Here is a 23,270-nt window from a genome sequence, read left to right on the forward strand (position 1 = left end):
TTTTTTCCTTTTCTTTCACTTTGTATCCACAGCAAGTCCTGCAGTCTCTTTTCCTTCTTCTGAAGGGGGAAAAATGAATAAACCTCCTTGCCTTTACTGCCTTGTTCCGGTGGCAGAGCATGCACCTCAGTGTATTTGTTTCTCCTCAGACACACGTGGATGCTTGCACTCTTCACGACAAGCTCTGGCTTTCATGTGCCTTATCAGTATACTGCATGTAGTTGCCTCCCCCGGTGACAGCTTGTGTACATGAGGCAGGTATGAGTTCTTGTGACTTGCTGAGGAAAGAAAAAGGAGTTACACGTTCTTTCTCTGAAAGAGAGGATGGAAGATGACAGACGTGTCATGTGTTACGCCTGTCTCTACCACAAGGACAGTGAAAAATCTTTATGCCTCATTTATCCACACAAATGATCCCTATGCTTGCATTTTCTGCCTCTCTCCCAAGAAAAAAATTACACTTCCCTTTCTGTGAAGATAAATCCTAGAAGCAAGAGCTTTTTCTCACCTGCTTCATTGACAAAACAAAAGCAGTTTCTTTCGTTGGGACAGCACATTTCCAATACAGATTCTTTTTATCTCCCATAAGAGATTTCTTCCACAGCCATTTCTCTACCAAACTGTACACGTTTTTCCTTTCCTACCCCTCTGTAAGTATATATAAGTACTTCCAGACGCTTTCCCTGACACATAGCCGCAGCCTCTTCTCCCCGTTCCCTTCGTACACTGTCCCCTCCTTCCTGACAGCCCCCAGGCTCTCTGCCCTCTTTCCTCCTCAGGTGACACCTTATTCCCCCGTTTGTTGCAGGTGAGCTCCTCCGGCGCTGCAGCCCGGGACGGCCGGCTGAAGGTGGGCCTGCGGATCCTGGAGGTGAATCACCAGAGCTTGCTGGGGATGACGCACACGGAGGCTGTGCAGATCCTCCGCAGCGTGGGCGACGCGCTGCTGGTGCTGGTGTGTGACGGCTTCGATCCCAAGGCTGCGGCTGCCATTGAGGTGAGAGCTGCAGCGCAGGGTGCCCTCCTAGTGACCAGCACTGCAGGATCCCACCTCCTTCTTCATACAATATTGCTGGATTTTCCCAGCCTTTTGCTGTAGATTATTTTTTTTTAGGTCCCAGGTTTCAAAGTCTGGTCTCCTGCTACCTGAACTGGAGGTGGTTGCAAGTTCATAAAAGCAGTAGTCTCTAAAGGCTCTCTTCTGCTGATCACAGAACCGTCTCACAATATGACTGCACTGGTTAGAAATGTAGTTTTCAAGCTATTTTTGTCCAGGCTATTTATGCCTGTTTTTTCTTGTGCCAGTGTTATATTTAAGATAAACTGTCGGTCTGTTTACTGGTGTTTGCCTTTCCCCACAGGGAAACACTTACCCATAGCAATCCTGTGTCTTCTCAGCTTTCTTTTTCAAGGTTTAGCAAGTAGGATTTTTTTATTCTCCACTAGAATATGTACCCAATCCCTGGTCACCTTATCCCCCTTCTCTACCTGCTTCAATTTAAACTCATCTTTCTTAGGCCTCAAGTCCCTTGAGTAATTGACAGCTGAAATAAGGTTTCAGGTTGTGAAAGAGTTCTGATTTGCCTGGGATCATCTTGGTACTCTGTATTTGTGAGCCCAGGATATGGAATTTGTTTGTGTGGCACACTGTGGGCTTCTGCCATGTTTTACTGCCTTTTTGCTTTGTAGATGTCCCCAGGAATTATTGCAAACCCTTTTGCTGCTGGTATTGGGCGCAAGAACAGCCTGGAAAGTATCTCTTCTATTGATCGGGATTTAAGCCCTGAAGAACTGGAGATCCTACAGAAGGTGGGTGTTCTGGCTACAACTGGGACAGTGTTATGGAGTGGAAAAAGTTTCTGAAAATCACTAGTGTCTCCCTTGGTGCATGGAATCTACCACATAATGGGTAGTGGACTTCCTTTTTATGGGATCAGCAGGTCCCAGCACATTCATCAGGAATTCTCTAGGATGGGACTCTGAAATCTTCTTGAGGTTACAGGTGCTCCAAGTGGGGAGAGTGCACTGAGTGAAGTGGCTCTACCTTTGGTCTCTCCTAGGAGATGGAAATGGTGAGAGAAGCAACTCAGTGGGAGAGAGAAGAAATGGAGAAAGTGGTGAGAGATTTTTCATGTAGCAGAATCTGTTCTTGACAGCGGTTCTGCCAAGCCTGTGAGCCCTGAGGAAAATCCCACAGATTATCTCTGCCCTGTTGTTAACGCCGTGATGGGCTTTGGGCCTTCTCTCTTCAGAGCACTGCGCAGTTTGCTGGCTGCTGGTGGGCTTTGCTGTACCTCCCTGCCTACCTCCTTGGTGGCGCTCTTCTGTTAGTTACAGAGTTCATCTCTGTTACCTGCTGGTACTTTCTGGCCAAGCTGCAACTTTGAGAAAAATGACCTCTTAGCTTGGAAGTCCCACATGTCATCAGTTCTCTCTGTACAGCGCTCCATGCCCTGACAGAGCTTTGATGAGCAAAGATGAGAACACACAGCTCGGAGCTGGCCTGAATTGAAGAAGTGGTGCTCTTAATCAATCACAAGTTTGTGCTCCTCAGTTCACACAATCCTTTTTCTGATTCATTGTGAGAATTTTGTATTTCTGCCCACTATTTCAGCCTTTCAGAGAAACAGATTAGCAGAGGTCAAGCCCCTCGAGGACTTGGGTTTTCTAGTTACCCCTCTTAGAACTGTAATTTATTCAGTCAGATTCTTTTGGAAGATGAAGGAAAATTGAATTCTTCAGTATTGTCAGTTAGGAATTTGCTCTCCTGGCAGATAAGTCTGTGTACATTTTGCAGGCGTTTCTTCAGGTTTCCAATTTAGATATACCAAATATTTATCTAGGGTCTTTCTGTATCATAATCACTCAGCTTTAGTTGTGTTGGCAATTCTGGATGGAGGTGATTTTATAATTTAGTTAACACTTGAGGTTTTACTTGGTTTGGAAAAAACAGTCAAGGTTTTGAATAGACAATGGCACAGACTGTAAGAGGACAGAGCAATGAACAAGAAAATGGCCATATGACTTTTCAGGCATGGGATATGTGTAATCATTAAATATACAATATATACACTCAGTATTTATGTAATCCTTCTCTGCCTGCTGTCAGTGACTGCAGTGGGCTGTGCAGGGTATGATTTTACAAAAGACTGGTGTAAAGAGGCAGAAGGGGTCGAGTGTGTTGCAGACTCCCTTTGGAAGCTTTGCTTTGTCTCTGCTGGCCTACAGCTTAGATGGGTCTCAGCTCTGCAGGAATAGTCCTGTCCTAAGTATCTGCAAGGTGTTCTGATGGTGTTTGTACTTAGATGGGAATTCTTCCAGTGAAGTGACCTTACAGAATAATCTTCAACCTGATCTAGCTGAAGTTGTCCCTGCTTATTGCAGGGGGGGTGCACTAGACCTTTAAAGGTCCCTTCCAACACAAACTGTTCTATGAATCTTTGAATAATTTGGGTGGGAAGGGACCTCTGCAGGTCACTCGGTTCAGCTCAGAGCAGAGCCAATTCCAATCAGATTTAGGTTTTTCCTATAAAATGTCTTGTTCTTTGCCCAGGAAGGCACTGAGAGTGGTTTGTTGAGGTTTCAGAGAAGCTGATTTGGTAGTGTTAGTGTTGCAGCAAAGGCTGTTCCTACCAGTTTTATGTTGGCAGCATGTGGGTTTGAATACTCTCTAGGAGACTTCAGGCACTGTGAGTCATTATCTAACACCTCTGGGTAAACCAAGAGCAAGTCTGGCCCCAAAACCTCTGTCTGAGCGGGTTGCATTAGTTCAGTCTTAAAGGCTTTCCCAAAATTTATGCTGAGATTACTTAAAAATACCCCAGATTCTTTGTCAAAAAAACCCAGAAAAACCTTTATGATTGGTGAGGTAGCCCCTGGCCATATCTCATTTAAAAAGTGCTGATGGTGTTGTGATAGCTTTTTATGGAAAACCTGTACTTGAAATTTTATTGAAATGGTTAATTTAAAAGAAAAAAACCTATCAATAACTATTCATTGAGCCACCAGCAATATTTCAAAACAGTGGTGGGCATCTTATAGCAAACACCATTGTTCTTCCTGGAGGCTGAATGATACACAGTAGTTGTGGTTCATGTTTCCTGGATATTTTACTTTTGGTAGATTTTAAAGCAATGTTCTGAGGCTGCAGTGATGCATACTTAAGGACTAATAAGGTCTGTATTCCCATATATGCTGCCTTTTCTCTCACTGTAGTGTGGTGTAGTATAACTACAGCGTGGACTGTGCCAGCCTCTGCAGAGCTGAGAAGTGTGCCTGCAGCCTGGCCTCCGCAGAGACAAGACTCTGCTCCAGCACTGCCTGGGCCTTTACAAGCTCTCATGTTTTCTGGTGCCCCTTCCATTAGGTTATTGGGAGGAGGTTGCAATGGATGTTCCAGACTCCTCTGACGTCTCAGGATCCATGGCCCGAGACCCAAAAGCAAAGACATGTTTTTCTGCTGTTGCCTTTTAGTGTGACCTTGAAACTGGGATTCTGTCTCTAATACTGGTTTTGATGATTAAATTTGTATCAACGATGGAGCTGGCACTGTCTGGTAGCCATTGTAATGCTGCAGGGAGTTCCCACCTCAGTGCCAGATCCTCAGTAATACTGTTCACGTCACCATTTTTGGACCTTTCCTCTAATACTTCAGCGTTTCATGTTCAGTTTTGCGCAAGAGTAGTAGAAATGAAACGTGTCTGCCTACAGTAAGGTTGTGAACTGAAAAAATGGGCAGAATTTTGGCTTTGCTGTACTCACTGTTAGTCCTGTAGAGGTTTTCAGATCCCACTCACTGCATACATCTCAAGTTGAGTTCTTTGATAATTCAGTTTCTAATAGCAATATTAGGAACTCCAAATCCCCATGGACTGATTCATGGTGCATTTCTCTATCCCGACTCTGTAGCTGTAGTTATTTTTCTAGTCTTAATCCAGAGCTTCCCCAGGTGCTGTCAGAGATGAACTTCTGAATGTTCCACAGCTCCATCTGGGCTGGCTGGTGCTCTCGTCCCTCTTCAGCTGGAGACCTCAGAGAAGGATCACTTATGAGATGTCAGCGTGAGCACTCACCTTACAGATAACGCTTGTCCAAAATAAGCATAACCAGATTCAGAATAGGCTTCAGCTTAAATATCCCTAAATATCAGTTTGGGTCTTGTGATCCTCCAGAGCATTAGTGTCTTCTCGTGTTGCTCATTATTGTCTGGAGATGGGGGGTGTGATGTGGGACGCTGATTATTTGCTGGTGGTAATGCACAGAAGCTTTTGAAGAGAAGGGCCTGGGTGCTTATCAGTTACCTTCCTCCGTATTTCTCAGATCCTTCCCCCTCCCGTCCTCCCCGCCTTGGCACTTCTGGACCAACTGGCTGCTGCTGTTGGGGAGGAGCAGTCAGGAGGGTTGCAGTGCACAGCAGAACAGGAGGATGCTGCTGCTTTTGTCCACAGCCCTCGTGCTGCAACAGAGGTGCTGGACAAAAAGTCATAGAAGTAAAAGTGCACAAAAATCATTCTTTAAGACAAGTAACATCTTATTACCTTCCTCTTGCAGCTTGGAAGCAAGCCCGTAGCTGGGGCTTGTGAGATTACTCACTGGTCACTCGTAGGATACTCCTGTGCTACACTGAATGACTGAGAGCTGACCAGCTGATTTTAAGCCCTGCCTTATGCTTACACGAGTTCTGTCTCTATATATAGTCTTGTGGCTGTCATGCGATTAACAAGCATGTGATTTTTTTAGGTCTTTTTCCTTAGTGACAACTAGGCCTGTGCTCTGTAGATTTGTTTTTTCATTCCCTTCCAGCCTCTCCAGCCTGTGCTCTGTCAAGATGTCTCTTCTAGCAATAAGCAATCTTCTCCTTTCCCTTTTGCTTGGGGGGGCTTTACCTCCCTTCGCTTTTCCCCAGGATTGACCCTGCTGAGGATCTTGGAGACATCTGCTGTCTTCCCCTCACCCGGTGACACCCCGGCGCTGTGCAGGGTGTCTGTTCCCATCCCTCCTGCTGTGCAGAATTCCAGCTCCTCTTTCAGGGGCCCAGCGTAGGCGCTGGGTTTCTGCTCGGCCCCTCCTGGCGCCAGCTCTGTCCGTGCTCCTCTACCCCCTCTGGAGTTACTGCCCAGCACGGTGCTGACCTCTTTCCCTCTCTCTTTGCCTGTGCTGCTTGGATGCTGCTCTGACTCTGTCCTGTCTCGTGGAAGGAGTGGATGCGTAGGGAGCGGGAGGCAGCCACGCAGCAGCTTGAGGAGGAGGCAGAGGTGAGGAGCACGGTGGGAGGGTTGGACAGCCGCAGAAAAGGGATGAAACTGGACTTGAAGGCTGGAGAAATCTCTAGAAGTGCTCGTTCCCATAACTTCTGTTCTCCCCCTCCACAAAACACTTGACTTTTGGGTATAAGAGAAGGTACCAGAATGGAAGAAATCTGTGATGTGATTGAGAAAGGAATGGTGAAAAACAATGGCTAGAATTAGAAAGGCAGACAAATGCAAATGGGAAATGAAATCAAACAAATTATACAATGAGAGCGAGCTAAGGTTGAGAAAAGATACTGTAGAGAAATTGTAGATTTTCACTCCCAAATGTCTCCAAATCCAGACTGGAAGCCTTTCTGGATGCTATTTGGAGAAAACAGGTATGTATGTCCCATTCTCCTCTCCCCCTGTGAGGGAGCAGCCATGTGCACGTGGGGGCCGGAGGAGTGGTGGGGGTCTGTGCACCGGTGGGTGACCAGGGGCCCAGACCAGCACGTTCTCTGCAGCACTTCTCGAGCCTGGCCCCTGTCATGGGTCCCCGTGGCTGCATTTGGAACAATTCCAGGTTCATTTCCACACAATGGGAACTTTCTGCACGGTTGGGAGATAAGGCCTTGGTTATTACTAGGGGTGGTTTCCTTTTAATTGCTCTTTCTAGTTGATTTAGTTGACTTCTGGCCTGATCTCTTCCTGGTGTTTGTGTTTTTTTGCTCCCCCCCTCGCCCCTCTCCAGAATATCACCAGCGAACCTTTGCGGCTGGACTATCGGACCCTGGCTGCTTTGCCCAGCAGCGGCTTGCAGAGAGTCAATCGCACTGTAAGTGAGGGGCTGTTGAGATGTGGGTCCCTGCGTGGGGGGAGCCGTGGTCGCTCTGTGCCCTGCCCTCTCCTTGCGCCCTGCTCTGAGAGGTGACGGCACTCTGCAGAGCCAGACGGGGAAGCAGAACTGTGGTAGGCTTTGTCTGAAACGGGAAGTAGCTGCAAAAGAAATATTAGGCTAAGAAAACGGGGAGAGCAGAGAGCCAGGTCGCTTTCCATGTCGGAAAGGGAAGCGGCTCCTGTAGTTGCCAAGACGCAAAAGGAAACGTCTCGAAGGCAGCAGGAAGAAGAGCCCAGTGGGAGAGGAGGGTACGTGTGAGCGGGAGAGCGCAGGGGATTTGTCACGGGAGGAAGCAGCTACTGAAAGCTGCAGAGGAGGGAGGGCAAGATTTTTCCTGACACAGAAGATGACAACGTTGTGTGCAAAGCGTAGTTGGAAATTCATTGTGGGATGGTGTTTAGAAAGGAGGAGGGATGCAGGGTGCTGGTACCATAAGTATTAAAGGAAAGTCAGGACCCATCTAGGACTGCAGAAGGCAAAGTGGCAGTGACTACGTGTCACGACTCAGCCCTGACATGGCCTTGGGTGCTCCTGCCCCTGGGACCTGCATTTCAGTCCCTGCTATGTAGTGGCCGCTCAGCCTAGAGAAAATCCAGATTTCACAAACTTCACAGATTACCAAGTCATCTGTCTTTCCTGCGCTGTTTAAAATCTCACCTCATCTCTCCATCTCTGCTTCCTTTGGTCATGTTTTATCTTCCCCTGCATCATAGCCATTCCACTGGGCTTCTGCCTGCACCTTCACACACCCCCTCAGTCTTCCCCTCCGTTCCTTTCCTCCTCTTGCAGCAGGACCACCTTTTGCTGTCATCACCAGATTCTGCATTCTTATCCTGGTGTTTCAGGATCATCTTTTACCTGTAGTGTCTCCATCTCATTCCATCCAGACCAGTCTCCTCTCCTATTCATCTGTCCTTTCACTGACTTCAGGCCCTCTTGCTTTTCTGATTTCACACTGATTAGAGCCCTGCTTTGTCCCCAGCTTTGTCTCATTTTGTTCCTCCCCATACTCCCCAGCTTTTGGGTTTTCTCTCCTGGCTGTTCACACAGAAAAGTAATATCAGGAAAAGGTTCAATGTATTTTTAGCATCTCTTAGTGTAACTCAGTAGCTGGAAACACGGGGAGAGCCAGTCCCACGCCAGCAGCTGCCTCTTTGCTGAGCAGCCCCAGCGTTGCGCAGAGCAGAGCAGCGTTTGGGAACTTGTGCCTCAGCAGTCGGCGTCAGCCAGGAATGCTTGGCACTGGCATGTGGGACCAAACGCGCTGGAATGCCGGGCTGTATGGGCGGCATCTATAAATGTCCCCTTGCAGGGGAAGGGCCGATTGGTGCCCACGTTTGTCTTTTTCCAGCTGTCATTTGCCCAGCCCTCTCTCTGCTCTGTTTGAACAAATGTCTGCCTAGACGGTGAGTACAGGGAGGTTGGGGTTCAGGGACGTTCCCTCAGGGGCTGCACCGGCCTCTTCGGTGGCTGCCTGGAGGGCTCGACATGCATCGGTCCAGCAGGCAGGAAGGCACCTGGCTCAGTGAACAGCTTCTCTGTCTCCAGACAGTTGGACTGAGTTCAGATGAGTAACGCTGTTGCCCAGTTCCCGTAGCATGGTTCTCTTTCCTCCTGTCTCTAGGCCAGCTTTCTCACCATGTACATCTTCCTCTAAACACTGTCTGCATATCTTCCGTTGCCATATAGCTCCCTGCAAGGGAGTTGCAGGCCCTGCTGTTCTTCACACGGCTGAACAGGAGGAAGCGCAGACCTGTCATGACCACTGTAGGTTGTGGGTTGAATTTGTCATGAGGATCCCCCAAAAATTGCCCCTAAAGAAGGGGGTAGATGGTTGTCTGTCTTGGGTTGATCTGTATTGCTGTGTATTGGTCCATTTGTGAGCAAGATTTAACGACTGCTTGCTGAGATGTGAGCCTGCTTCATTTGTGTACTTTTAAAACCCCAGCTGGAAAATTCCAGTTGACAGCTGCATGAGAATGCTCCTCCCGGTGACGCCTCCGGCTGCACCCGCTTCTCTGTCAGTTGATGTCTGCGGAGTACCCCCTGTGCTACAGCCCCTGGGTGCTGCCATCACAGCAGCAGCAGAGCTGTTACGGGCTGTCCAGTGCATAGCACCAGCTTGAAAACCCCACCCACGAATGCCTGCAGCCAGCCACAGCAGAACATTGACAGTCTCATTTTGCTGTCTGGACTATAACGAATGGAGAAGACTTTCCGTCTCTCAGTAGGGTGTCACCGTGGTTAGTTAATGAACAATCTGACCCTCCTGGTCGGGTTCTATTTCTCTTCAGTTTCCAGCCATTGATTCTTTCTCTGTACTTGTTCATTAGATTTAAAATTAGATTTGTTTCAGCATCTGGGGCAAAGTGATAGATCGGAACTGCAAACGGTTTCTTCTGTCTTTGCCTCGGAGGCTGCAGGGTGAAACATGATCGTCCTGTCCGCTAGACTGGGGAGTGACAGAAGCAAGGCTGGGAAAAGGCACACCACATTGCCAAAATCTTTGCTGACCCGAAATAGAAACGGTTGCTTGTATGATAAAAATAGCCTGGTGTGGAGCAGAGGGAGCGAGGCGTCCCGCGCTGGAACACGCTGGTGCAGCAGCAGCACTGGAGAGTGAAGCCAGGGGCAGAGGGAGCTCGGTTCCAGTCGCACCATGAACAAAACTGGGGCTGTGCTCCCCGTGGGCTACCAGACCTCACACAGTCTGGGTGAGGCGCCCATCTCCACCGTGCCCTAAAAGTGTTGTTTCCTTTTTCCCTGTGTGCGGAGCAGAGTAGGCCTCGGTGGTGGGATTCACCTGGAACCCGGCTTGGTCGGTGTTTGTGCTCTTCCTCTGGGCAAGGGAGGGCGGCGATGGTGCTGGCGGGGCTGTAGGACCGACAGACCCACTTTGCGGTGGTGGATTGCCAGCGGGGTTTTCATTCCAGCATCCCCAGTGAACAACTAATGCTCCTGAGGGGACTTCTGGCCTTGCATAACTTCATGTGCACCAGAGCTCTTGCTAGTGTAGTTTATGGCACTCTGGGAAAAGAAGGTTGGAGTTTGGGGATGTTTTGTTTGGGTTTTTGGTAGGGTTTTTTAACATTGGAAAGTCATGTAGCTACAATAGCAGGATTTCTAAGGGTAGCGCACAGGCTTCACTGTCTGAAGAAATATGATATGAGCCACGGCTCTGCCAACCGCTGCTTTAGGTTGGGTTGGGGTTGAGGGGTTAGGGGAGGGCCTCAGAAATTCCTGAGCCTCTCAGCTGCCATTGTAGTCATCAGCCCACCCAGCCCTTGGGAGCTATTTTTGTGAGTGCTGCCATGACACAGGAGCTGGAGAATGTGCTCTAAGCAGAAGAGGTCTTTCTGCTCCTCGGCAGGCAGTTGGATGGAAGGAGATTTGATCATCGCTCTCTGATTATCTCTGCTTCCCTGAAGAAGGCTTTGGCTGGGGTAACAATCTCTCTTTTATAGTATTAAAAGAGGAAGGGTCAGTGCTTCATTGTGGATGAGTACAGTTGAGCATGGGCAGAACTGGAGCTCTGTTTCGGTCCTGCCTTCAGTAAGAGCCTTCAAAGGCATCTGTGCTCTGTTAGCTGTTAGTTAGCTCTCTGTTACTTGTTGGTGTCTGTTTTGCTCTCTGTTACTTGCTGGTGTCTTATTTTGGTGAAGTGGGGCCATAAAAGCACGTTTGCTCCTGCAGGTGGGGTGGAAATGTGTGTGGTAGATGGAAACGCACTGGAGTGAGGTGAGAGGTGTGACGGTGCTGGGACGAGCGAGGCCCTTGGTGTCTGGCCGTGTGATGGAGCTGGGCTGAGGATGTGCTGCAGTGAGAGGGGAGAGGGTGTGTGCTTGTGCAGGTTTGGGCAGTCAGTTTTGCTGGAGAGCAGCAGCGTTACTGGCGAGCTGCTGAAGCGCAGGCTGGAATGTGTGTGAGGGCTGGGGAGGTGCAGGGCGTGTCGGGCCCGCCAGCTCCTTGGCGCTGCGTGCTGGCAGCGAGGTCGTCTTCTGGAAGTAGCATTTGGGATCGTGGGGTTGGTGGTGGAGGAGAGGAGAGAGAAGGGGTGGTGGTGTAAGTGCTAGTACTGGAATTCCTCTCTCCCCTGTCCTTCAGCATCAGCAGCTGCTGTGTATTTTCTCCCTCCTCTCTTTTACTCTGTTCTCCTTATTTCTTTCTGATCCTTTTGTTTTCCTCTCAGCTTGTTCAGTATAATAAGGCCAGCTCCGGAATGGAGGGTGACTGCGCTCTGCTGTCCCTGCCAGTGGCACAGGACAGCCGGGATTCGTACCCAGACCCAGCTGCAGGCCCGATCGTCGGAGGCGTGGCTGCCCTTCCTCAGGACCCCGCATCACCCGACACCTGCACGAGCAGGGCGGAAAAACAGCCCCAGCTAGACAAGCGGGATCCCACAGGTTGCCCCTTGTCCCCGGAGCAGATGCCAGAGACGCCAGAGCAAGAGTGCATGGTCGACTCTCAGCCGATCCTCTTCAGTGAGAACCCCTTTGTGGTGGCCAACCGCAGGGGGAAGGCGGCAGGCCAGGCTTGCCTGGGGGGGCCGCCCCTTGGCTATGGCAGGGGGGGAGTGCTGAAGACCAACCTTTACTCCAAGGCAAGCAGTCCGGTGGCACGCTGCGTGTGGCATGCGATCGCCCCGCCACGGCCACCCGCGTTCTACTAAACCCCTGCGCATGCTCGGGACGGCGAGGCCGGGCAGCACGAGGCCCTAACACCAGCGCTTCCCCCGCCTCCGGCGCAGCGGCTGGCGGGCAGCGAGTTCCCTCCCGGCCGCTAATGCCCCCGCCTCCGTTATCGCCAGGCGTGGGCACTGCTCAGCCCCTCCTGGAGCGTAGGTGGCTTCCCCGGTGTCTCTGCGGTGGGCGAGCATCGGGCTGGGAGCGGGTGCTCCCCGTCTGCTCCGACTGTGAGAGGGGGAGTTGGCAGGGCTTGTGGGAGCGGGGGTGGTGGTGTCACACTCCTGTACCTGGGCCTGAACAAACAGCCCGTTTTGTACTTCTGAAAACTAAGGGGCAGTGCAGCCCACATAGTTAATTGACAGCCCAGGGGCACGGTGTTCCCTGAAGTGACACATCTCAGTATATCTAGACTTTCAGATTTCAAGGGAAACTTTGCTTTTTGCTCTGGGAAGTCTGTCTGTATTTAACATTCTCACTGTTGCACAGGAAACCTGTGGCAGAGCAAGAACTAGACCCAAAGACACTGTCCCAGATTAGCACCGCAGCACTCTCCCCTTCTTCCTTCCTCAGCCTTTCAGGAGGTCTGAAAAGCAAGAGAAGCAAAACAACTGCAAACAAACAGCCCTCGCACTCAGAAGAAAAAACAAACAAACAGAACACCACCCAGCTGTAGTTCTCTTAGACATTTGTAGCCCAGTTGCTTGGTGAGAATTTGTTTTTCAGAGGTGTATAGGCTGATGAGCATGGAGCAAGGCCGTGTAGTTGAATCTCTGTAACCTCTCAGTATCTTAAGTCAAAGGCTGGGGTTTGGGCATTACAGACATCCAGCTTTGGCGTTCAAGAGATCAAAAAGCAGTGGTCACAGAGCACGGACCCTTTCTGAAGGTAGACTTTATGCCAGATCAGCTATCAGTCTGGAGGGGTGTCACGGTTAGCTGGAGCTTATCTAATGCCACGTTGCTGTGAAAAGGGATCGGTTCCCCCCGTCCACGTGTTCTCCTCCCCTGTGCTGACACCAGAACGAACGGTCGTGTGTCAGCTGGGGAGCTGAGGTCCCTGAAAACAGCATCCTAGAACAGCTCCTGCCTTGGTGGGATGGGCAGTTGCGTGTGGCTCCGGGGAAGGCCTGGGCGGCCGCAGCCAGGAGCAGAGTGAGCAAGAGGCGTGGGAGCGGGTCAGCCGATACTGCCACGTCCTCTGTCATTACAGTGCTGAGAGGAATCAGAGGTTTTCTGTGCTCCAGGATAAACTTCAGATCACATCTCCTGGCTTGCTCAGTAGAACTGCGATAGCCTGAGGCTGACATGAGTCAAATTAACAATTCACTAGTGCATGGGTATGGTATGAATGAACGCGGAACCCTAGATTTGCTTAAACAGTTTTCTGAACCCCAAAGACCTGTTCCCATCTGTATGCATCTAAAATACTTTCTAAATTGTGCTCCTTAATCCTGTGGACAGGCTGAGGTGATTACTGGGACGCTGTAGCTGTTGGGGCTGGCTGTAGGCTGGCTCGGCCTGAGTGCCAGTGACCCCGGGTTCCCATGGAGGGGGTCAGACTCTCTCTTTCCTGTGCTCTGGACTGCGCAGGGGTCTGAACCTGCTCCCCTTTGGGTTGGGAGTGGCTTTTTTTGCTCAGTGTCTGTACAACGGGAGGTTTCCCTAGACCCTGGCTCAGTCTGTTGAGGGCCAAAGAGAAGTGAGGGGGAGAGGATTCCCAGGGACGTGTTGCAAGGCAGAGGCTTTAACCTGATTCCGTCAGCCTTGTGGGGCGTTTGGATATGATCTCAGTTCCAGTGTTTAATGTCATTTCCTTGCTGTTTCTGTTGCTTTTTGCAAGTTTCTGCCACCTGACAGCTGCGGTTGGGCCCAGTGCTAACTCTGCTTGTGTGTGGTGAGGTGGCCCACGGTTGACTGCAGGCTGGATGTCACTGGTCTCCCCTGCCTCCTGGTCTCACTGTGGAGGGAGAGGCATGGAAGATGCTGCTCTACAGTAACTACCTTTGTCTTCTCTCTTTCAGGCTCCTGCAGGCGAGTCTGGAACAGGAAATGCCAGGCGTGAAAGCCCCTATTCTCCTGGAAATCAGCAGGTGAGACTGCAGGACAGGTGTGGGGCAGGGCAGAGGCTACTGCCAGGGCCAGGGGAAGCCGAGTCTGATTTCCATCCTTGAGAGTATCCAGGAATGAAGAGACTCTTTAATTCTGGCAATTGGTACGTCAGAAGAAACAGAGAAGTCAGGATTTGGAGACCCATCTCAGGTCTGTGAACCATTGCTCCTCAGTCTCCAGAGAGATCCCTTGTTCTGTTTGTGGCACTGCCAGCAGCACACGTCCCTTCTGAAGGATCCTGCAGCAGACAGTTATAGGTCAGCCTGCTCCAGGGAATGGTTTTCTAAAACTCTTTGGTTAGAGGCCAGCTTCCACTCTGAAAGGAGAAGTTTCTTTATTTCTTGTAACTTTTGATTTTTTTTGGGGGGGAGCCATTACCTATTCCCACTAGCCGTCCTTATTTCTCATATGAACTCTCTTTTCTTTCAAATCTTGGTAAGTCATTGACTTCACTTTCATCCTGTGGCAATAAGTTTCACAAGTTAGTTGAGCCTTTTGAAGTTAAATACGCTTAAATGGATTTTAAAAATTTTCCCTTCACAGTCATTACTTGTTTCTGGTTTTTATATTAGGGGGCTGAAGTGAACTGAAAATTGTACTCTACACTTAGTCATTTTGTGTCTGTTGATTCGTTTTGGAGTGCAAGGTAGCTCTGGCACTGACCTGATCTTTATCTGAGTCATTTCAGTTCTCTAAGATGGACAAAAGCTCTCTGCTTTCCTACGAAGTCAGTTCAGCTTCATGAGATGAATTGCATCATCTTGGGGTGAGGTGGCAGTTAACACCGACCCCGGGGAAGGGTCAGGACCCTGTGGCTGGGAGCAGCGCACAGGGCAGTGGAGCTGTCGTGAGCAACAGTTCAGTCCATCTTCTGCTGCTTCCTTGGCCTCTCTTGCATCTCCCTCAATTCTTAGATCCTTTGAAACTGAGTGACCGCCAGAGACACAATAAGATTAGATGAAGATCCTTTTCATTATAGTAATACCACTTCAGTGCTTTCTGTTCCAGCTGCATATGTTTACTTATTTGCTTTTCTGACAGCAGTTGCGTACTGATCAGAGGTTTGTTTTGGGCTGTTTGTAAGTCTTCCTCTTACCACAAGAGCAAATTTTCATTGAGATTGAGTTATTTATCTAGAAGGAATGGGGTGGGGATGATGCTCCTCATTCTACGATAGAAAGAGATCTAGATATTCGTTTGCTCTGTCTTTAAAGATCCTCAGCTCAGTTGAAAAAGCAGCCCAGATCCCCAAGGGTGGCCGTGGAGCTGCTCGTAGAATGATTTAGGGTGGAAGGTCTGGTCAGAGACCACACTCGGAGTAGGTCCAATCAGATCAGGTTACTCAAGGCCATGTCCAGTTAAAGTCTGAACGCCTCTACAGATGGAAGGTCTGCATCTCTCTAGGTGCCAGATCCAGTATTTGACTACACTCATTTTAATTTTTTTTTTAAACTAGTATTTGGATGGAACATCCCTTGTCCCAGCTTGTCATAGGCAGCTTTCGTAGTACCCCTGATGTTTTTGTTTGTCACTGTTCTGGCCCTGGAGGCTCAGTGCCAGTGTCCTTGCCACAAACAACCCTCTGGCTGTGCTGCTGCCTGCTCTTCTGACTCGGGATGATGGGCTTGCTCAGGAAGAAATTGTTTGTCCTCAGAGTCTAATAGTTTGTCATTATCCAGTTCCTGTGGCAACAGCGACCACTTTGTCTTCTCATAGCAGTCACTGCTCTGACAGTGGAAACTTTCCAGGTGAAACTGTTCACTCTCTCCTCCGTGGGCTCAGAGAAGAGCAAACACGGTCTCACTAATGGATTCTGCGGAGTTAGGAGCAGCCCAGGAGCACTCCTGCAGACGCAGGCGTTTGTCTTAACAGTTTTAAGTTGGGCATCTCAAACTCCCTGTTATGTAGCACTTGCTGCAATTTGTGGTCTATCACTTCAGGTTTTTGGTATCATGAATTCTCTGTAGCTTGGGCAAGATACTGAATAATCTATACGGCTTTTTTCTTGGTTTTCTCTTTTATCTCTCTGTTCAGAGGTGTATATGCCAAGAGAGATTCTGTTAATTTCTTACAGCATTTATAGCCAATTTCATTACTTTGTCCTTTATTTTAGCCTTTTAAGGTCTTCAGCAGGCTTGCTCACTGCTTTAATTTCTGAGATCTAGCCTATGTGTCATTTTGACAGCTTTTTTCCCCTTCCTTGGTCTATGGCTGTTATGAATTAGAGACTCTGGCAGTTGTTCTTGAGGGTGCCTTGGTGTCGCAGTGCCGAGCCATTAGTCTTGCTCGTGGCACTCTCAACCCTGCATTCTGTATGGGAGCTTTCTGTCACATTGGCATGACTTGATACTTTCTGGATCAGAGCCTTCCGCGTCAGTCTCCTGCATGGCAGGTAAGGCTGTGTCTGGTACTTTTAGCTCTCTCTGGGCAATGAATGTTACACAAAATGGAACAGGTCCAACAGGTAATACTGAAGGGCACAGGGCAATCACTAGCCTTGTGGCTTGCACATTTTCTGGGGACTTGGGAGACCTGACCTTCAGGTTGTTGCTCCAGAGCAGACGTTCCAAGGAACTGCATCTCTAATTCTCTGCCATCATCTATTTTTAATGGAAAGTCTTTGGGTCTGACATCTTGTAGTCCAGCCAGAATTTATAGGCTTATTTCAGAGCTCTCGGAGAATTACTGAGGGAAGTTGAATCCCTTGTCCCAAGGCTGGTGTCACGGTGGTTTTGCCTGGCCTTGAGTCCTGCAAGCTTCTGGTGGGGGGGGGGGGGAGGAAGGAGGTGTTTGTGGTGGGTCTGTGTGTGCGTGCCAGGGAGGGCAGAGGGTCTTTCTCTGTGGCAGGCAGCGGGAGCTGCGCGGGGACACCAACAGCTCTGGGGAGCTGCAGTCTCTGTGCTGGGAAAGGTGCTTGTCTCAGCCTCTCTCGCGGAAAACCCAGTCTCTTCGTTTTTTCTCCCCTTCTCTCCCCTGACGATCCTCCCTGGCATTGCCCCTCTCCAGACGCCTGCAGCCCCTCGGCCTGCTCACCTCTCAGGCAGGGAGACCCGCTTTGTAAGTGCCTGTTGGTGTGCAGTGTGCGCTGCTGCTCCGTGCTGCTCTCGCCCGGTGCCGCTGCTCCTCGCCCTTTCCTCCGGCTTCGCCTTCCTGGCCCCTGTGCTCGCTGCGCGCCAGGGCGGCAGGCCGCGGCACGGGGGGCTGCTCCCCGCTGGCCACTGCGAGTGGCACCTGCGAACGCTTCCTGGCAGAGAAGCCGTGGCGCTGATGGCTTTGCTCAGGCTCAGTAGCAAGCGCCGAGGGCAGGGGGTGTGAGCAAGGACCAGGACCCGCTGAGCTGGAGCAGAGACGGGGAGGGCAGGGGCCAGTGCCCAGAGGTGTGTGGAGAGAGGTGCGAGTGCCTTCTCACATAGCGGAGGAACTGGGACTCTCTTGCGGGTGGGCTCTGGACGGCTCCCCACGTGAAGAAGAAGGTATGGCGGGGGTTAGCATGGGACTTGGGGGCTTTTCCCTGTACAGGGCAGGCGGCAGGGCAGGGGAGGTCTTGGGAGTTCTCTATTTCTTTCTGTGTGGAGCAGGGAAAACTAAAGGCTTCCTGTAGGGACTCCAAATTTACACCTGTATTTCTGTTTTCAGGCTTCCATTAACTTCATTACATCGCAGGATGACAGTAAATCAGTAAGTACATCCACCATGAGACCTTATTGCAGTGTCCCTGTGCATTCTCCAGCACCTAGAGCTTGCCTCTTCCTTCTGCGTGTGCTCACGTCCAGCCCTGCACGTCTCACTGTTGGGTCTTTATTCTGTCTCCTTCGGTCCTCCACTATACCTCAAGTTTGTACAGATGCACTAAGTCTCAAATATTGTCAATTTGAAAACTTTCTGCCAGTGTTTTTGCAGCTTTTATTCCTGTTTATCCTTGCAGCTTTCACTCATGTAGTTTTTGCTGGGTCACTCCTTTCCTGCTTTTGCTCTCTTTAGTATTAGATGTTTTGTTCACTTCCACACAGCATCCAACAACGACGGCATCCAGGTCAAATCTCAGACTCCTGTCTCTGCTCTTATGTCTGCATTTCTCATTGGAGCCCTACCTGGGTCTCAGTTCATTTTCAGTCCCAGCTTTTTCCAGTGCTCGTTCCTGGCCGATGTTTCCCTACTGCATCTCCCACTCGTGATGCTTTCATCCTCCAAGCTCTGACACGCTCATGCCGTACCCCTCTGACCCTTGCAGCTGCTGCTTGCATGGCAGATTCTTCCTCGTGTCCTGGCCTTCTCTGTAACCCGTCGGTCCTGCTGTGACCCGGCTTGTCTGAATCTCTTTGGCTGTCCAGGATACTTGCACCAGAGGCATTGTTTGGTGTCTGTTTCAGCAGCTCTCCCTCCCAGTCTGGTGGCTGGGAGGCAGCACTGCTGAGGAGTTGAGCGCAGGTGCATGGATTTGTCTGACTCACTTGCACGGCAGAGACATTTTGCTGCCCTAACTGCTTATTCTTTTCTCCCTCTCTCTCCCCCCTCCCCTTCCTCTGCCTTTCCCCTGCTGCGTGGTACTGACACAAGCAGACCAAGCCAGGCGTCATCCAGCCTCTTTCCCGAGTGCGACAGAACGCTGCCTCACATAGTGCGGAAGACGGGGACAGCCCCAATCCCTTCCAGCAGCCTGAGCAGCGCTTCAATACCCAGAACTCTGTAAGTGGCCTGCAGTTCCTTCTTGCTAAGCCATGTCTATCTGCCCTAGGTCGCTATAATGCCACTTTTTCTGGTGGGTGGGCCGAGCGCACCCTCCCACTGGTGACTCTGTAGCGTGAAGGTCACACGCCTTAGCCAAAGCTGGTCTTGTTTTGCACCGGTCTGGATGCCCTGGGTGAGAACACATACACTTCCCAAAGAGTCACGGTCAGTGCTCCCTTCGTTTTTCTAACGTAGATGAGTGTCTTCACTTACCCCTTCAGAAAATGAGCATTGTTGAAACTGTATTGTGGCTGGAATCCCCAGAGCAGTTACAGCTTCAGATCCTTATTGATGAGCTGTTGCGTTCTGCTGAGGCATAAATCTTTCAGAACCTTTGTCTGTCAGTGTCTTGCATCCTGGAGCAAGAGTCAATACCATCTTGCTGATGATAATTTTTATGATTTGCAAAACAATTATTTTTGGAAGAGTCATATTCCCTGGGCTGTATGTTGATGGGAGAGAAAGATTCAGGTATTTTGGTCTTTGTCATGACAGTATACCTACAGTATAGCCCTTCTTTGTTTATTGAAGCTTGTGTGACATGATACCAAGTTAGAGACCTGATTTGCAGACAAACACCTATATATAATCCATGTAATTGGCCAAGATTCACATATTTTACAATCTCTTCTGACGTTGATGTGCTGTTCTTTAGCCTATGCAGAAGGGAACATCATCAAACAACATAATTTAGCCTCAGTCCAGGACAAAGAACCCCAGACACCTGAAACTGAGTCATTGCAGCTAGAGGGATTGAAGGAAGGACGCAACCAAAGGGATTTGCTTCTAGCAGAGAAGGTGGTGGTGGTCTCATTCCCCCCCTACCCCCATTCATTTCTGTGATGCTTTGAGCAGGTCATCCCAGCTCTTCCTTCCCTCCTTCATGTGATAGGAGGGGCCACAGGGAAGATAAGTGAGCAAAAGACCAGCAAAGACAAGTGACAAGCAGTAGGAGGGTCTTCTTGGACCTTAGATGTTTCTGAGTAAGTGGAGGTCTGTGAAGGGAAAATCTGAGATCAAAGGCAGGTCTCCAGGTTCCAGATCCCTGAATGGGTTTCCACTTTGGTTTAGGAGAATGTGACCATTAGTCTTGAAGTACATTGAAGTGCACGTTAGTCGTTTTATAAACAGAAGTGTCACAGCCACTGCAAAAAACAAATCAGACTAGTAGATCCCTTCCCATGAAAAAGGCTTCTTTAGTCAGAAATGCCAGATAAGGCCAGGGCTTACCTTTAATTTTCTAATAAACTAAATGTGGCTTGGTCAGCCCTGAGCAGGGGTCAGAGTCAGCTGTCAGCTGTCTTCTCCCAGCCCCAGAAGCCCACTGATTCAAGCAGGCACGTGCTAGTTGAATTGGGTGGAAATCCTTAAGGACTGTGACAGCACTGTGGCCCCTTGGCCAAGAGATCCATCACAAAAGTCTGGTCAAGTCACTGAGGATCTGTACAACCAGAAGTGTCGTTCCTGCCACCACCCAAGAAGTAAACCAGGGCTGTGGTAGGTGTGCTGCTGTGTGTAGCACGTGTACAATACACCGCTCATCTCTGCCCAAGGCTGAAGGAGCTGTCCTGGCGTGTTTCACTCCTCAGGCTTTGCGGGCTGACTTGTGCTGTTTCCCCATTTTCGTTTTTTTATAACATCTGTGCTTATCTTCACCTTCTGTCTTTGTCCCTGTAGCAAAAGCCGCCTTCACCGCCCTCTCCTGACGAGATCCCCATCAATGTCAAGCAAGCCTACAAGACCTTTGCAGCAGTGCCCTTGTCACACCCTCTGCTCGAGGCACAGGTAACTGGTGCTGGCTGGGGGGCGTTACACAAACACTGGTGCCAGCAGAAGGTTGGGCATTGTGGGTGGGCGAGGGAGCTCGGAGAATAGGGAGTGATTTGTTTCCTCCAAAGGAAGCTGTCGTGAAGGAGGGAGATGTCGAGGTCCCCGTGGAAGTCGGAGTCTGTTCATGTTGCTGTGGTCACCCTGCAGAGGCCTGTCCATAAACACACCACGTCCTGGAAGCTCCCTGAATTTGTTCTCCCTGGACATTGGGATGCTGTTGTATAACCGTGCTGTTCTGATATAGAGAAACTCTCTGAACTTCCAGAGTCCAGGACCAGGCTAAACCTGCTCTAAGGAATTTTTTATTAGATTTTGATCTTTAACTTAATTGAAACTATTCTTTCTCCCCTCCGTGTGTGTGAATCATGGAACCATTCGGGCTGCATGAGGCCTCTGGAGGTTATCTGCCCCGGTCCTCCGTGTGAAACAGGGCAACCTCTGAGGTTGTGTGAGGGTGCTCAGGCCCAGTCTGCTTGAGTTCTGAATTTCCAGAAATGGAGATTCTGAGGTCGCTGTGGGCAGTCTCTTCCACTGTATGACCGTCTCTGCGGTGAAGAGGTTTTTTTCTATATGTTTTATCAGAATTTCTTTTACTGCAACTTGTGTCTGTTGCATCTCATCCTCTTGCTGTGCACCTCTTGAGAAGTCTGACCTTGTGCTCTAACCCCCCTCTGGGAAGCTGAATGCAGGAATGAGATCCCCCTCTCCTCAGCCTCCTCTTTTCCAGGCTGAACAAGCACAGGTTCCTGAGCCTGTTGGCAGATGTCGTGCCCTGCAGCCTCCTAAATCATTTTGATGGTCTTTCACTTGTCACGCTGCAGTTCTAGTGGCATTCCTGGACTGGGGAGCCCCACACCAGGCACACTGCTCTTGTGAGTGCTGAAGAGAGAGGAGGGGTCTGTTCCCGGGGCCAGCCCTTGCTCTGCGAAGGCGTCCGGAGCGGTGCTCGGCATGGCCCCTGCTGCCCTCCCGCCTCTCGGCCCCAGCAGCTTGGAGCTTGTACCCACGCGTGGCAGCACCCCGGCTACGCGGGATCTCCGGAGCTGTCTCCTTATAGGCAGTCATACCACCACTTCATTTACTAAACTAAAGAAGCAACAACTGTCCGCTTCGACACCTCATGTTTGGAAAGAGCCTCCGTTCTCGTCATCTCCTTACTGCTTTCCTTTTCACCTGTTCGACCTGAATTCTTGCTGCCACACCTTTAATTGAAATGAGTTCTCCTGTTTCACAGATTGTCTTCTACTGTTGTATTGTTTGTTTGCTTGTTTCTGTCTTTATTTTTTCTTTCTTTCTTTCTGAATCTTACCTGGCAGTACCCTTCCTTACACGTCAATAGATCCCCTCGCCTTTTCCGTAGTCGTGCTCTACTGGAGTTAGGGTGTTCTGCAGTGACTTGTGACAGCAGCTCTGTGTTACATCTGAGCTAGTCCTCCCCTCCTGCTGCTGCCCTGGCCTGCGCTGCTGCTCACCTGGCCTCGTACTGATCTGGTTTGGTAAATTAATGTGGGTCACAAGTCTGTCTTTACTGTTTGTAGGGTTGATATTGGGCCATTTTGGCTTTATAGACTGATTTACTCAGAGTTAGATGACGGTCAGTAGAAGCTGAGGAAGTTGTTAGCGAAGTCCAGGGTGAAAAGGAAGTGGAACTTGTCTCCGTTGGCATCTGCGACCCACCAGGTGACCTGAGCTCCCGAGTCAGATTGTATCTGGCACACAGACGTTTTCTCCAGCTTCGTAATCTCTAGCTGATGTATCATGGTTTAAGAAACAAACTGATCCTGAAGTAGATCACCTTGTATTTTGTACTATTAAATTAAATTATTTTCATCCTCCTCAAATCAACCTGTTGTTCCAGGATGATATTCCAAACTATTTTGAATTTTGACAGTGCTTGTCCCCATCCAGTGGAGTGGGATGAATGAAATAATTGGCAGAGGTCTCGGACAACTCTGCATTTCTGTGAGTCTGTATTCTGGACTTTGCCATTCACAAGCTTTATTCACACCTTCCTGGTTTCTGAGTCAAATTTGGCAATGAAAATGTTAAGCAAGATTGGTCACAAAACTCTTCTTTGAAGTCTCAGGCAATTCTGTGCAGTTCCTTCATTAAAAAAATTATTTATATTGTCAAAGGAAGATATTAGATTAATCTTCATTGTGCCTGTTCCATTTTGATATTTTCTATTTATTTTTGTTTTAATTCTATTCAACCGTGAATAGTTGTCCTGTTGAAGTTGAACAGACTGATAGTTCCACTGCTCAAATTACTTTTGCCCGCTTCTTGATTCTTGAGAGTATCTTAGCTTTTTTTTAGACATGAACTGCCACCCAGTTAAACCAATCAGTTCAAAATTGATGCTTGTCAGATTTGCAGTTCACAAGTCATTTCATTCAGAATTGAACAGTGCTTATCTTGTCCCTGCAGGTGGGTGTATTGAGCTCTCAGGTTTTCTTCTGTGTTAGCAGCAATAATTTCTTATTTCCAGACATTTGCTTCTTAGCTAGAAGCTTTTTTCTTTATTTTATTTCTTCCCTTCTCTGTTATTGTGCTCCTTACTTATACAAAATCAAAACCTTCTGTTAGTTTTTGGAGTGCGTTTGAATAAAGTTGAAGTTAAAGGTAGTCTACTTGCTCTCTTCTTGAGGTTCCTTTTCACCTGTATAATTAAAAAACTTTCATATTTTTAATAACTTTTTGGCAGTTCTCACTTTACCCTTACTGATTTCTGGTTTACAGATAGATGTTGTGCATCAATTTCTTTTCCTGCCCCCTGTAATTAAAATCATCC

General features: G+C 49.3%; 1 protein-coding gene across 30 annotated transcripts in view; it reads left to right on the plus strand.

Annotated features, from left to right (window-relative positions):
* Positions 1 to 23,270, plus strand: part of SCRIB (scribble planar cell polarity protein) — a 112,047-nt gene that overhangs the window by 64,566 nt on the left and 24,211 nt on the right. For 13 of the 30 annotated variants that reach the window (XM_074890128.1, XM_074889923.1, XM_074889999.1 and 10 more), the window contains 10 exons: positions 809 to 997; positions 1,690 to 1,809; positions 2,061 to 2,117; positions 6,198 to 6,254; positions 6,982 to 7,065; positions 13,834 to 13,902; positions 16,928 to 16,978; positions 17,558 to 17,599; positions 18,479 to 18,607; positions 20,327 to 20,434. In XM_074890128.1, the coding sequence (XP_074746229.1) occupies positions 809 to 997; positions 1,690 to 1,809; positions 2,061 to 2,117; positions 6,198 to 6,254; positions 6,982 to 7,065; positions 13,834 to 13,902; positions 16,928 to 16,978; positions 17,558 to 17,599; positions 18,479 to 18,607; positions 20,327 to 20,434 (906 nt within the window). Of the gene's footprint in view, positions 1 to 808; positions 998 to 1,689; positions 1,810 to 2,060; positions 2,118 to 6,197; positions 6,255 to 6,981; positions 7,066 to 11,317; positions 11,729 to 13,833; positions 13,903 to 16,927; positions 16,979 to 17,557; positions 17,600 to 18,478; positions 18,608 to 20,326; positions 20,435 to 23,270 lie in introns of those variants that run through there. The other 17 variants (XM_074889915.1, XM_074889905.1, XR_012631645.1 and 14 more) reach the window with 16 other exon arrangements.

Source organism: Strix uralensis, chromosome 1, assembly GCF_047716275.1.
Source record: "Strix uralensis isolate ZFMK-TIS-50842 chromosome 1, bStrUra1, whole genome shotgun sequence".
NCBI lineage: Eukaryota > Metazoa > Chordata > Aves > Strigiformes > Strigidae > Strix > Strix uralensis.